Raw genomic sequence first — 15,892 nt, 5'->3', positions numbered from 1 at the left:
TGATTAAACTCAACCAATCCATCTCGTTTATGGTAAATTTCCATCGAGAAAAATAGTCGAATAACAGAGACTATATACAAAAGAAATTGTAAAAATATAGAAGAAACAATTGTATTGATTGTTTAAGCGGGTCTGTGAATTAACAAAACTAGCAGACGGGGAGCCTTATTTAGTTAATATGAGCATTTTTTTTAATTTTACGCATTAATTGAAAAAAATTAATTAGAAATGAAATTCTTTGAAGAATTTTATCTAACAATTTTGTAAATCATACCATGGGTAATTCGCGTGCATATTTACGTCGTGATCGTTCCGTTGACGGCCGAAAACATAAGGGAGATTGAATCAGCGCCCCCCCCCCCCCCCCCAGTCTTCCCAGTCGTCAAAATAACCCCTTTTTACTGTTAACCAAGAGGAAATTAACAAAATGTGACAGACTCACTATCACAGGAAGTTATCTAGAGACAATATTATGCACATTGCTGTACTTTGGACATGTTAACCAACTGAGAAGCACGGTTACAAAAAATAATAATGAATTGCAAACAATTATTCAAAGACCAAGTACAATTATTTTCCATTCTTAATATTTATCCATGTTAATAATGTTTTCTCTATGCTACGGTTTGCTGGATAATCACTGGAAGAACGCTGCTTGTGTATACGAATTTGAGTCAGGGTTTAGCCCAATGCTTATATATACATGTATAATATTATTTAGGACTGAATGATGTTTAGTTATGGGAAAATACCATTGAAAACTGGTGCTTTCCGACATCCACTCAGTGTGCAAACCCTTCATTCGAGTTAAGGGGCTGAATGTGCAGCCTATAACGCATTGTGTACTGAAGACCCTAATGTGCTAGTCTATGCGTGGAGACCCACTTTTTGATCAGTCTCAATCAGGGTCTGCGCCTGTAGACAATGCACATCATCAGGGTGAATACTCATGAGTGAACAAATAGAACCGAAAATGACCGGGACAGTTGCAATTCGGTTCCAATATTGTTTTGTTCTTCTAGCATTCTGTTCGTTCATTCGATTTTAATCATATAAATGCAAATCGAAAAACTTCACTCTATCCGTTTTAATACTATTTCCAGAGGGACTATAATATAGTGCACGTTAAATGGTGGTGTTGTTGTTGCATGTTTGTGTCATTCAGAATTGAATTTTCTGTCTGAACTATAACCTCTCTTGTCGCATGCAACTACTTGAAATTGATAGTGTGGAGCATTTTCATATCATGAAAGGGCTGTAGTCCTACAATCATCGGTGGATTGTGCAAAGATCGAGGGCATCTATCGAGGCGAAGACTGAAGACTATAAGCTGTGAGTAAAATACCAGAGGGTGGAGAAGGGCGGGTTGGTGGTATGGAGGGTATGTATCCTGATGCAGGGCGGCGCTACAGGGGGGGGGGGTCAGGAGCAGTCGCCCTCATGATTTTTCAGTAAAATGGAAAACAGCTAGGGGGCAAAGGAACGAAAAATATAGGAAGAAATGGGAAGGGTGCTAGAAAGAAGGGTATAATAATAATAATAATAATATGCAACATTTATGTAGCGCGCGCTTAATACAAATGTTTCTAAGCGCTGCATACTACTAGTATCACCCCGGCTTTAGCACGGCTACCTTGATCAGGCGCTCGAGCATTCAAGGAATTCCTTCCTACCGGGTACCCATTTACTACACCTGGGTGGAGAGTGGCAAATGTAGATAAACGCCTTGCCAAAGGACGCGAGTGCTTCGATGGGATTTGAACACCGGACCTTGTGGTTCAAAGTCCGGAGACTTTTCCACTGAGCCACAGCACCTCTACAAATAATAAAGAGATGTCTCAGTCATGGAACTTTATAATACCCCTTCTACTATAGTATTCGAGTGAGAAAAAAGGACGTCACATTTGGATTTTCATCCCCCATCCCCTGTAAAAATATTCTGGCTCCGCCCTAGAAACATATGACGATAGGTGGCAACGGGCATGCCAGTTTTCCTTGGTAACCATATTTTTTTACCAATGATGACTGCATTATTCGGTATTCTCAAAGAGGGCTTTACAAGAGTTTATTTCTAATTCGTATAATGTAAATTTGTCTACTCACCACATGGTCTACTTTAATTCAGTATAATGCCATTCCGTCTAATAACCAGTTGATCCAATAGCCATTTAGTCCATATTTTGGTCTTATTAAGCTAAAGTGATAATTGTGCAAAATGAATGAAAAGAAAATTGGTATTAGACCAACTGGTTGTTAGACAAAATGGTAATAGACGAAATGGTGATTAGACGAAGTGATGATTGGACCAAATGGTTATTGGACCAAATGGCTGTTAGACGAAATGTTGATGGACGGAATGGCATTAGACTAAATGAAGGTATACCATGTGGTGAGTGGACGAGTTGGCAGTGGACGAATGGGAAATTTACCTTTACAAGCGGGGATATACCCAATCTAAAGTTCTAGCACCGAAAATTGCACCAGAAAAATAAAATTTATTCACGCAAGTTATTATTGGGTAGTTTACAGAAATTATCAAATGTAATAGGAATTAAAATATTCCTCATTATTTTTCTTAATTCAATCTGTCTTTTTACAACATATCGGAACAGAAACCGATCTAGCTGTTCACAGCCAGGACAGACACAAGGAAGAGATGGCTGATCCTGAAGTGAATAGCGTTCCACAGAGCATTGTTGCCCATATCAGGGATTCATGGCCTCTTTCGTGACACCGGATGACATGCCAGGCATTCGGAACATGGAAGTTCGAGAAGATGACGTCATTCTGACGACCTACCCGAAATCCGGTAATTATCTATCACTCAATTTACAAGATAAATTTCTCTTTAAAAAATAAGCAATTTAGAACGCGAATATTACGTTAGAATGATAGAATCTGAATTTAAAAAGAATGTACTTAGAGAACTAATCTCTCTTTTCTTTAGTTCAATGAAAAATAATATGATTCTTTATTGTTTTGTTAATTTTGCTAATTACGATGCTCATGAAGATCCTCTCATTTGCAATACGACTAAATATTTATGATGTCACAGAGATAACACCCCCCCCCTTGGACATTGACAATATACTTCAAAACATAATTTTTTTTGTCATTTAAATTACAATATAATGTATTTGTTCATGAGATGTTTGTGAAACCTTTATAACATGTCATCTTATAAAAAAGCGCCTGATATTTGGATGTCCCATTGCCAATGGGAGGATGTCCATACCATACAGTGATCTCTACATTAAAATGCTCATAATTTTCTCATTGTTTGACCAATAGTTTGTTATCGAATTTCACTGACCTTATTCTTTTCTGTCCGCGCACATGCGAGCAAATTTGTTCCAAGGGTTTCGTTCTCCTTTTACAGCATTTTCCTTCATCTTTTATTTTCACCGTTAGATACGGATAGCGAAGATATTAACGCTTGCCAAAATTTGGGTGTCCAATCGTGGCCGTACGCAGTGGGGGGCCCGGGGGTACTGCCCCATCTCGCCTCCGCAGAAATGTTAAAAACTTACATTTTATTTTTTTTTTTCACAAAATTCACCGAAAATGTTCAGTTGCACATGAGAATATGCAAAAGCGCCCCCATGACGAGCTCGGTCGTTTTGTTCCCTCGCTTTCGAGTTTCTTCGAATATTTTTAAGTGCCCCCTCCCCCGACAAAATTTCTGCGTACGGCCATGTTGCCAAATTTCAAGCCATGGCCGTTTCATATAGCTTGAGCTTTCTGTTTGTATTTAAAGGAACAGTTTGACAATTTTCTCGCTTTCTAATACTATTAAGGCACACACTGGATGACGGAAATAATGTTGCTTGTTCGTAATTCAGGCATCCCTTTCTCAAGCCAAGACCGCTTCGAACAATCATCCCAATTGCTAGAGAATCCTGCTTGGATTCGAGGTGTAGGCAAATCATATGAACACGTCGCTACAATGCCTTCCCCACGGTTGTACAAGACGCATCTACCGATTAAGTTCTTACCAAAACAAATATGGGAGAAGAAACCAAAGGTACGACCCCTCCCCCTAAAAAATGTTTAAGTTATAAAAGTCAGGTGACATGAATTACTAATGATGATAATACTAATGATGAGACGAAGAAGAAGAAGAGGAGGAAGAGGAAGAAGAAGATGAAGATGAAGAAGAAGAGGAAGAAGAAGAAGAAGAAGAAGGAGGAGGAGAAGGTGAAGAAGAAGAAGAAGAAGAAAATAATAAGAAGTATATTCGATCAGTAACTACTGAATAAATTAGTTAAGGAGACGTTTTCGAGATGTCTGTAATATTGGAGACATTATTTATTATTGTCTTTTGTAATCAGGACGGAAGACATCAGTGTGGTCAAATGAAATTTACCACGTTAGCTTTTTGTTTGTTTGTTTGTATTTATGATTGTTTGTTTGGGCTTTCTTTCTTTCTGGGGGGAAATCGATATTTAACTAATAATACAATTAATTCGATTAAGCGCGACACTATACAGTGCGTCCAAGAAAAAATAAGGAAACCGGGATTACCATGTCTTTTTACTTCGAAGGCAAATGAATTATATTTCATTTACATAATCATATTATTCAGTTATTCTTATTTATGTTGATACCTAATTATGATATGAGACAAACACTTCACGCATTATTAATGAGCAAGACGAGTTTGAAATTTTAATTTCAAAACCAGGTTGCGCAGAAAAATTGGACAAGATTGGTTCGTGATACGACGATTTGCATTTTATTTAGCATTTCTTTTGTATTCTTTAAGCTTCTCTATGATCCCTGAAATGAGAGTGGAATCAGATTCACACGTAAGTTTTCTGCGCAAATCGTTTCTGGTATGCCTCAATATTTATTGTTTGTAATCTGCCATGCGTGGACGACTTGCTAAGCTGTTGGTGTCAAATGAGAGATGAGATTCCACTCTTGCTACGACTATCAAATTAATTGTTAAAATCTATCTCATTTTTGTGGGACGCACTGTATAGATCGAATGACAAATGATATCTCTCTCCCCTCTTTTCTCTTTGTTCCTCTTTCTAACCCCCCCCCCCTCTCCCTCTCTGTATCGACCCCTCCCCTCTTTCTCCATCCTTTCTCTCTTTCTCCATCTCATTCTATCAATCTCACAAATTGTATATCTAGCCCGCAACCCAAAAGACTGTCTAGTGTCAAACTATAACATCTTCAAGTCTGATATCCATCCGTTAGAATGGAATGAGGCCTTCGACTTTTTCATCTCAGATGAGAGTACGTATAATGTTTTACAGTCTGCACTTTGCGATCTTAAAACCTTCGGAGGTATTTCAATTAATAATTGATTTGAGCCTCAACACGACCGGCTTATATATAGGTGGGGGCTTGCCTGATAAAATTTCATGGCCAAGAAAAATAATAGGAGAAAAAAGGAAAGGGACAAGAGTAGAATATTATATTTTTCTGAATATGTAAAAATCTATAGATTTTATGATCAAAGAGTTCCAAATATTTGCTTCCTCACTTTGCTCGATCGCATTTTTTTAAAAAGAAATTTCATCCCTTATACATTATATCTGACCCCACTTTTTTTTGGGGGGTGCAACTTTACCAACCTATATTTAACATAATATTTAACATAATCAATATTAAAAAAAACAGTGGAAGGTAATTCGGTTCAGTTAAAAAACTGCTTTACATCTATACACTATAACATAATTGTACATGTTATTCCAAAATGGTCCCGTGATTTAAAGAAAACTTTTTTTTAATACATCACAGTCAATTATGGCTCGATATGGGATCACCAGTATGGCTTTTGGAAACATCGCAATGATGACAACTTTCTCTACGTTGATTTTGCGGACATGAAAAAGGTAGGCCTATAGACCCTTTTACGTTTATTTTTCATTCTCAATCAGAATTTTCATTGTTCCAAGATATATGGGAGGGGGAGGAATACTAAACAAAAATTGTGAGCAACTGCCGTTAGAATTAAAAAAAATACAAATCAAAGATCTCAAGACGACTATGGCAGTCTTTTCAAATCAATATTTAAAGCAGATACGAACCAATAGCGCCATCTTGAGTCCTCAACTACTCATACCTGGCCAGTTTCCAGACCCACAATACTAGCGTGGTCTTGTAATTTAGACCCACTTGAATGACAACATGCTAATTAACTACGTTTATACCGCAATAATTAAGTTACCAAGTAACAAATCAATTACTTTTCCTCTAAAAACATTTTAGTTTCTCTATACAAATACAATTTATAGGTCGGTTCATTCTCAGTATTATTAGTAGATATCTGAAAACGAATATTTTTAAAACTATGTATTTATAACACACAGTCAATTAGAGACCACACACAGTTCACTCCCCCTTCAAAATAGAAATGGTAATGATTACCATTACTATTGCGTACTAATGTCCATAATAATGGTGACGGACATACACGTTCAGGGGCGGAACTCACTCCTCAAAAATATATGGACTGAAGTTTTGAATAACCTTATAGAGAATGACAGTGCAAGATTCTGAGTCACCACAAATCGGAATGTGTTATCTAATATCTATTCAGTGATGTTCTTGGTATGTATTTATTTTCACCCTCAGAATAAACAGAGGCGCGTGTATTTTGAAAGAATATAGTGGGTGCAACCTATATAGCAACGTGTAGGGAAATACAGTGCAAATTTGGTGTTGATAAATGAAATATCATTAATCAAATAGTACCCCTTTTGTGGAGATTCCACTAGTCACCAACCCATCCCCTCTAAATATGGAATATAAACAAACATAAAATCGGTGTAGAGCAATGCATTGCAATTGTTTTTGTTGATATTTTATCGCATTTTCTTGTATGATATAAGAAGTAATTATATTCCATTTATATGATTCAATGTTTGTACTTAAAGTATCATTTTGTTAATGTGAATTGTACACATGATTTTTATTCAGCCTTTGGCTGCGAGGCATATTTTAATAAACCATTTTTTAATTGAATTGAATTTGATATGATAAATACAAGTTTTGAGAAATTCCCTTTTTGTATGAAAAGGAGCCATTATAACAAAAAAAATGAACAAAATAACAGACTGTTCGATGGTTGGCTCCCGTAGGACCCAGCCGGGAACGCAGCTAAAGTAGCCGCACACATTGGTTATGATCTCTCAGCTGAACAACTTACTCAATTTCAATTCAATTTCAATTTCAATTTTATTTCAATCATGAAATCATAAAATATATACAAAGTAACATGCAACAATCGAGATTTAATCTAATGAATGAAATTGGAGACTAATATGAAAGTTTAAAATAACTTGTGAGTCATAGTCCCCCAAAACAGGGAAAAGAAACACATGTTACGATATAATACAAACACATACACACCATGACACGCATGATACATAGGTACTTAAAATAGAGTTACAAGGAATAGGAAAAGACGAGCTGTCTCTTCAATAAGACCTTAAAAGATGACAATGTAGTGCATGACATAAAATTATTAGGTAAATTGTTCCAAATACGGGGACCGTTGTGTCTAAAAGAGTTGAGTAAGGACTGAGACGAAATCTTTGGGTAATGGTATTTTATACATGAGCGGGTATTATGGGAATGGATAGATTTATTAAGAGTAAACATTTGACAAATTATTTTAGGTGCAATACTATTATTAACATTAAACATCATTATGGCAATTTGGAATGTATATATATCATAAATCGTAAGTGTTTGTAACCTAAAAAATAAAGGACAAGAGTGAGCTTGAAAATGAGAATTTGTACATATTCTCAGAGCTTTCTTTTGCAGTTTGTATAAAGATTCTAATTTAGTAGCCACTGCTGGCCAGGTAATGGTACAATAATATAAGTATGGTAAAATTAAACAGTTATACAACATAAATAATACATTTTGAGGAAGGGATATACGTAATTTACGGAGGATACCAATGTTTTTAGAAATTTTGTTTGCAAAATATTGACGATGGTCCTGGAAAGATAGAGTATCATCAAGAATTATTCCTAAAAATTTAACTGAAGTGCACACATTCAAATTAACATGGTTTATAAGTATTCTAATATTATTACAATTATATGGGTAGGATTTTCTATTAAAATATAAAACACATGTTTTGTCATTGTTTATGATTAATTCATTAGCATAAAACCATTGTATAACATTTTCTAATTCTCTATTTACCTGTAATATTAATCTATTGAAATCTTTATGACATGCAATTAAGTTGGTATCGTCGGCAAACAGTATAAAACGAAAAAAGGATGAAGAAGAGCTCAGATCATTTATATAGATCAAGAAAAGGAGAGGACCCAGTATAGAGCCCTGTGGGACTCTACACTCTTTCTATCGGAAACAAAATCATTATAACATGTGAAATGGAAACGATTACTCAAATAATTCTTAAACCACTGTAAGGCTACACCACGTATACCAAAAAACTGTAATTTACAGAGGAGAATACCATGGTTGATGACATCAAACGCTTTAGATAGATCAAGAAATAAGCCTAATGTATGAACTTTGTTTGTTAATTTATTTTGGGTGTAATCATGAAGGTCAATTAAAGCATGAGCACAGGAGGATTGTTTTCTAAAACCGTACTGAGAGTCATCAAGGAGATTATATTTATTTATATGATTAAAAACCCTATTGTAAATCAATTTTTCTAATATCTCAGAAAAACAAGGGAGCAAAGTTATAGGGCGATAGTTAGAAAATATATGGGGATCCCCTTTCTTAAATATGGGTATAATTTTTCCTACTTTGAAGTTCATAGGAACCTTACCAGATAAAAAGGACAGATTACAAATATGTACAATGGGTTTAACAATAAAATGGATAACATGTTTAATAGTATATTGCGTAAATCCTTCGAAATCTTAGCTTTTGGAAGAATTTATACATTTAACTAAATTTTAAACCTCTGATTCATTGGTTGGGTGAAAAAATATGGAATTATTGCAAGGGACTTTTAGAAAGGAACTAAAATGGCACTTAGGGTTTTTAATATGTTGAGATTTAAGTTTGACAGCAATGCTAGAAAAATATAAATTAAATTCATTTACTATCGATTGAGGATCTGTTAACTTTCTTTCTTCTTTAAAAAAATAACTAGGATATTGACATTTTCTTTTCTTCCCTAATAGGTTATTAATAACTTCCCAGGTTTTAGACATCTTGTTTCTATTCTTTTGTAATAAATCACTAAAATAGGTTTTCCTTGCAGACTGTAAAATGGAGTTCAATTTATTTCTATAATGTTTATATTTATATTCACTGATATTATTTCTTTTTTTGCAAAATATCTTATATAATCTATGCCTTTTATTTATACATTTTAGAAGTGAAGGGGTAACCCAAGGTTTTCGTGGGGTATTCTTTTTATTTTACGGGGAGCAAAATTCTGTTTATACGTAGTTTTAAATAAATTTATAAAGGAGTTATATGCATTATCTACATCACATGCTGAGAATACTTCGTTCCATTCTAAAGTAGCTAAATCTTTCTTAAATGAACTTAAACTTGATGGATCTGTAAGTTTTACATAAAATAAAGACGTTGGTTCTTTGTATAATTTAATAGAAAGGTTGGTTATTTGGAAAATGGGTAAATGATCAGTTATTCCACTATAGAAACACCAGAATGAATATCTTTGTCGACTACGTTTGTGAATATATTATCAATCAATGTTACAGACCGTTTACAAATTCTTGTTGGTTTGTCAATTAACGGACGAAGATAATTATTATACATAATGTTTACAAAATCATTAATGTGTTGACAAGTATTATATTTAAGAAGATCTACATTATAATCACCCATTAAAAAATAGATTTATTTTCTGTGGATATTGTTCCAAGACAACTATTGAAATTTTCATTAAATTCAAGAATGGGTTTATTAGGGTTTCTATATATAATGCCAACAATAATATTTTTTGAACTATCCGAAATAATTTCAATAAAAAGAGATTCACAAATGGTTTCTGGTAAAGATATATCCTCCCTTACTTTAACTTAAAATGAATTATTAACCAAAAGTGCAACACCCCCACCTTTCCTACCTTGTCTGTCATTATGATAAGAAGTATAATTATCTCTATTAAATAATAACGGGGTATTTTCATTAATCCAGGTTTCACTAAAACCATATATAGAAAATTTTAACTTAATTTGATTAAGAAATTGATCAATAGCGAAATAATTTTTATTAAGACTTCTGGAATTAAAATGGAGAATACTAAAGTTATGTTTGTCATCAGTGGTAAAATCTGAATTATCATTGAAATCAATAGGGAGCCAGTACTTAACAGGTTTATCAAATGTAAAAAAATTATTATCTGGATCAATATCATCAAGTATTCCACTTTCATCAGAATCAATATATGTCGAGAACATATCAAAATTATCATTATCAACGGTATCATATTGCACTTCAGAAAACATACATTTAAACTCTTCATCATTTACTTCATTGAAAGGAAAAATATATTGGAGAATATCCATACAGTTGTATTTGCATGTACACATTCACATTTCAATCAACATTCAAAGCATACACAGCAAAATAAAAAGAACAATTAGGAAATCAAATATAACATAAAAAGTCAACATAAATATACAACAAATAGGCATAGAAATATCAGAGTAACGTACAAATATATAAAGTGAGAAAAATACAAGCAGATGAAACATGTAGGTCAATAACCTCGGATGTATTATATAATAAAAAAGTTATAGATTTACAAAAATATGACATGATTAAATGGTGACACTATATTCTCAGAAGAATATACATGACTAATCAGGCGACTTCAGAAAGAATACTTCTACAAGCATTTCAACGGTATGCAAAAAAGTACAAATATGTTCTTCAGCGTTCTTATGTATTAGAAAGATTATATATGATCAATGTCTTTCACAGGGTGGATCACTCTCTTCAGCGATTACTGAAGTCACTCGACTTTCCTCGCTCAAGGAAATGAAAGCCATCTACGCCAGACTTGAAGACGAGCTAGGCGACAAAGGAAAGCTACTCACCCATGCTGCTGGTATACTACCACTACTTTACCAAGGTATGGAAATTGAAACGGGTCTTCCCCAAGGGAGTGTGCTCGTCCCTATTTTGTTCAACCTAATGATTGACCCATTCAACCATGTAGGCTAACTGGGCGAAGTATGAAAATGAAATATTTTGTTATCATCCTTACTTCTTTTGCATCACTTGATCCTCCATAAAACAAATCGAACCAAACACAAAAAAGCATTTTAGGTGTTTTCTTTGGAATTTAGGGGCCATGCAACTGTGTATCAAACGACGCAACTGGGAAGGTGGAAGTAAGAGATCAAATGACCTCCCCCCCCCCCCCCCCCCCCGATTTTTTTTTTTGGGGGGTCGCAGAAAAAAAAAAACATGTGAAAACAGAGGGAGAAAGTCGAATGAAGAAAGAAATGTATACAGGTATACATAGCAACCCATGCTTATGATCACTTAGAGTCAGAGTCATAATATAATGACCTGTTCATGGTTATGTTTCATCCAGGTACTGTCGGTGGATGGAAAAATATCTTCACTGTGGCTCAGAATGAAACATTTCAGAAGCATCAAGAGATGATTATTAAAGACTTTGATGAGGAGTTCAGAAAAAAGCTCAATACTGGATAGACTGAGAAAACAATTGATGAAGGGAGCAAGATAAAGTAAAGGATAAAGAAAAGGTTTACCGTCTTTTGTTTGCCGTAGGCTCAGAAAAAAGGACTCAATGGATATCGCACTTCAACGATTTATAAATTGAGGATTACGGTTTACTAATGTATATCTGTGTAATCGGTTTGCCTTACACCGCTGGTCTGGTGACCGAGGAGTGGGGTCTTTTTTCGGCCATGATCCTAAAGCTGTTCGTAAGTTATACCCCCGTCACACTTATTCGGAATCAGCAGGAATCGAGCAGAACCAGCCGGAATGAAGAACTTTCAAAATTCGTGCCACATTCGGGAGGAATTTGAAATTTTCACTACTTTTGCAAAAATGTCGTTCGAATACTTAGAACGTCCTTTGATCCCGCCTCGAATGATTCTTGCACATTCCGGGTGTATTGACTGTCGAATGCAGCTCGAATACAGTCGGAACACATGAAGGATATTAAGAATGCTGTTAGAATGCAGCAAGAATATTTAGAATGCAGTCAGAATGCACTTCGAATGTCGTTCGATATTTCTCCACTTCGAATGCACTTCGAAAGTTTTGAACATGCATGAGCAAAACATTCGGGCCGGTCACAAGAATGGACCCGAATGTTTGGAATGCACTCAGAATGCAGTCAGAATTTTTAGAATGCGCTTCGAATATCCAGGAATGTACCAAGAATTTTCATTCCGCCTCTAGTGTGACGGGGGTTTTACTGTAAGAGCAATTTTAAGAACGACTGCTGATCCTTTCTTGTGGTAAATGGTATACACCAAAATGTTCATTGGTGATTATTTAGCGCATAAGAAAGGATCACCAGTCGTTCTTAAAGTCGCTCTTAACTTACGAACCCTTACGTACAGCTTAATGAACACCCCCATGAAAGATTTAACAAGTCTTCACTTACATACAGTTAGCCCTTCAAGTATCCTTCAGGGGAGTTTCTCATGAAAGGACTTGCGCCGGACGTTTCATCCAAGTTACCATAGTAACAGTGCTTCTCAGCCAATCAAAATGAAGGAAAGCTGTCAAATTCCTCAACTTGTCGGACAAAGTGTTGATGAAAACCTCCCCACTGATTTCCAGTTAACTTTGTTATATTCACAACTGCATTATGCATTGCTTGTTTATTCAGTGTGTGAGGGTGTGTGTGTGGGAGGGTGGGGGTGGTCATTAGCTAAAACGTTTGAAATCTTTTGTAATGTCTTTGAATGTGTATGATGAGATGGAAATTAACACTGAAATGGTTTGAAACCCAATAAAAATTTTGAACAGAAAGCTCTAGGTAGTTGGGGGAGAGGGTGGGGGACTGAAATCGCTCAATTCCACTCTTACTCTCAGAATATAGCATTTCGTCGAGGGCTCGCAGAAGGGCGTTAACGCACGCAAGCCCTGGAAAACACCCTTTCACAACGCGTGATTACGTCATTAGTACGTCATTGTAGGCAATTACAGTTGTACCAAATGAAAGAGCTATCAAAACTCTGTCATACAGCACTAAAAACCAAAAAAAAAAACAATTTTTCGGTAGAAAATCAAGCTAACGCCCTTTGCCAGCCATGCGACGATTTCAGTAATCCAAGAAGCTGAATATCAAAAGGATTATTACCAAGATTAGCACATATGAAAGTTTTTTTATAATAGCAATTTTCTACAAACTGGAATTATTATGCCTTTACCAGCATATTTCACATAGCACCCTGCAAATCGCATCAGGGGGAGTGGTATGTCATATCTCTTTCTCTCTATCACTCATTTTCTTTGTTTTTGGCTCCTTCTCCTTATAAATGCCAAAACGTCGAAAGATTGAAGCATACCGGTAAATTATTTATTAGTTCACAATGAAATTTTGAATTACATGTACATCACCAGAATAATTATCCCTCAAAACCAAGAAAGCAGGCAATATGATGATTATGATGGCTTCATAAAGTTCATTAAAAGAAAGAAAAAATACAAAGATGGTATTTCATATTTTGTCAGCATTTATTTTCAAATTCAATATGACATAAAATTAGTATCATGAATACAATTTTGAGTACAATAATGCATTCTCAAATAAATGTTTTATTACAGGATCTTGAAGAAATATATCAGACTGTAAGGAATAGTAAGGCTAAATATGAATTACGAATATAAATATCTTTATCAATGGTGTGTTTCAATAGACTTTGATGAAAATAAATACATTCATGCCAAAAATGTTATGTGTTTAACCACAGATAATTATTCTGCATGTGAGAATGAAAAAAAGAAATCACCGGTAGTTGTTTCTAATTTGTCTAAGAAAAATAAAGAATTACAAACATGGGAAATGTGCACATCTTCAGTAGTTTTGAAAAAAAAAATGAATAAATAAAATGTAATGAGTAAAAAGTGAACAATGTAACCTTTTCCTTCATATTCATACACACTTTAGAAATATACATATGTACAACAAATTTTCAGTCAAAGTGAAAGACTGAGAAAGGCCGCATGTTTCCTTTGTATAGAAATTAGAAAAAAAAAGATGGAAGTTGAAAAACAGAGGCATCGTAAATTCTTTTCACTAAAAAAAATTATAATTTTGGTAAAAATTGAATCAAAGTATTGTAAGATCATGAATTTCAAGATAATGGTGGAGTAGAAGAAATGTTTTGTCAAATAAATTGTGACATGTTAGTATTTTAATCCATTCTCTCACTGACAATCACATTGAGTGGTGATTTCATAGTGTTTCTCATAAAAGAGCCAAAGACATAGAATAGGCTTCAGATTGCAACATGGGAAATAACCAAACTTGTACTAATGGGCCAGGATTCTGAAGTTGGGTTTAATTCAAACTCTGGTTTAAGTTGTGGTTTAACTATGGATAGCCATTAATCTCTTACAGTAGAATTTCAATGTACAGAATCAGCTTATTTTTCTCTCAAATCATTCTAAACTGTTTCAGAAGGATAAATAAGATAGTTTTCTTCACCATTCACGAATTAATGAAGAGCACAGTAAACATTAAAAAAACATACAATGTTAAGTAAAATTTTGACATTTTTGGCTTTCCATAACTTTAGCACAGAATTAGACCATGGTCTAAGTTAAACTTGACTTCAGAGAAGATGGGCCAAGGTGTTTACTAACAAGCTCCAGTTTCAATCCCCTTTGGATGGATCTAATAAAACCAGACAGAAGTCTGCTATTGTGTCCCAATGGTGACACTGGGAAGCTTTCCATGAAGCAGCTTGTCAGTGATATCTACTGTCCCAATTTGCTCTTTAATAGCCAATCAAAAGCTAGGATCTCAGTAACTTATAACAGATGACAGAAAATTTCTGACAAATTGCTTCATGAAACATTTTCCAGTGTTACAAAATCTAAATATATGGAGAACATTAACTATGTCGATAACATTGAATTATTCATGTATATTCCTCAAACTGTCTCAAATCTACCTATCAATAATAAACTGTGAAAGGATAAATTTGTGATGTAATCTATAATTTAAAGTAAGGTTTGGCCAGACAAGTGCCCCGTTTTATTGTACCCAGTCATTAAATTGCTCGAGGTGTCCTCTTAGCTTTTGTTATCCTTGGGTGGCTCTCGGACCAGAGCCAGAAGCTTGTCCATCTTGGCGATCTCGGCCTCGGGGCCGTGGTTGAGGACGGCACCTTTCTTGTCCTTGGGAACCTTCCTGAGGTTGGGCGAGAGCTTGAGACTGGAGACGTAGCCCCGGTCGTCGCCCACCAGCACGATGGGGAAGTTGGGGTTGAAGGTGATGTGAGTCAGCTTGGTCTTCTTCTTCTGGACCACCGCCTGCTCGCAGATCGGCTCGTATTTATTGAGATTGAGGTCAAAGACATGGACCTACAAATGAAAAAGACAAATACCACCTGTTCACACACACAATATTTACATTGAATCTTGATTATGAAACGTAATGTAAAATTGTCATATAGCATCTGAATAACTCAGACACATATCTTGACTGACTAGTAAATCATTTAGGATTGGTCAGAGTTTCTCACTGCAGAAGTTGTTCATGGTGGCCGCTGGCCCTCAACGATGGAGCCAAGACATCACATTAAGTCTCCTTCATATATATATTATACAAATAATGAATGTTTATGAGTTCAATGGACAGAATACTTCATGACCTGAAAGATGAAATGATCCATTCAACCAGGCATAGCAGAGTTGAATGGATCATTATGTCATCTTTCACGGAATGAAGTAT

At 35.1% G+C, this 15,892-nt stretch overlaps 2 protein-coding genes across 3 annotated transcripts in view; one reads left to right on the top strand and one right to left on the bottom strand.

Annotated features, from left to right (window-relative positions):
* Positions 1–2,715: 2,715 nt before the first annotated feature.
* On the top strand, positions 2,716–13,879 carry LOC129261874 (sulfotransferase 1A1-like). Its single transcript, XM_064099304.1, has 6 exons — positions 2,716–2,809; positions 3,843–4,022; positions 5,128–5,247; positions 5,755–5,849; positions 10,921–11,071; positions 11,540–13,879. Exons 1-6 carry the CDS (start codon positions 2,716–2,718, stop codon positions 11,659–11,661), a joined length of 762 nt encoding a protein of 253 aa, XP_063955374.1. The 3' UTR covers positions 11,662–13,879.
* LOC129262496 (dynein intermediate chain 2, ciliary) overlaps positions 13,650–15,892 on the bottom strand; it is a 33,776-nt gene continuing 31,533 nt past the window's right edge. For both annotated transcript variants that reach the window (XM_054900621.2, XM_054900619.2), the window contains one exon: positions 13,650–15,522. In XM_054900621.2, the coding sequence (XP_054756596.1) occupies positions 15,232–15,522 (291 nt within the window). In that variant the 3' untranslated portion in view covers positions 13,650–15,231. The remainder of the gene's footprint in view (positions 15,523–15,892) is intronic.

The sequence above is a fragment of the Lytechinus pictus genome, chromosome 5 (assembly GCF_037042905.1).
Source record: "Lytechinus pictus isolate F3 Inbred chromosome 5, Lp3.0, whole genome shotgun sequence".
NCBI lineage: Eukaryota > Metazoa > Echinodermata > Echinoidea > Temnopleuroida > Toxopneustidae > Lytechinus > Lytechinus pictus.
This window is presented reverse-complemented; position numbering and strand designations above follow the sequence as displayed.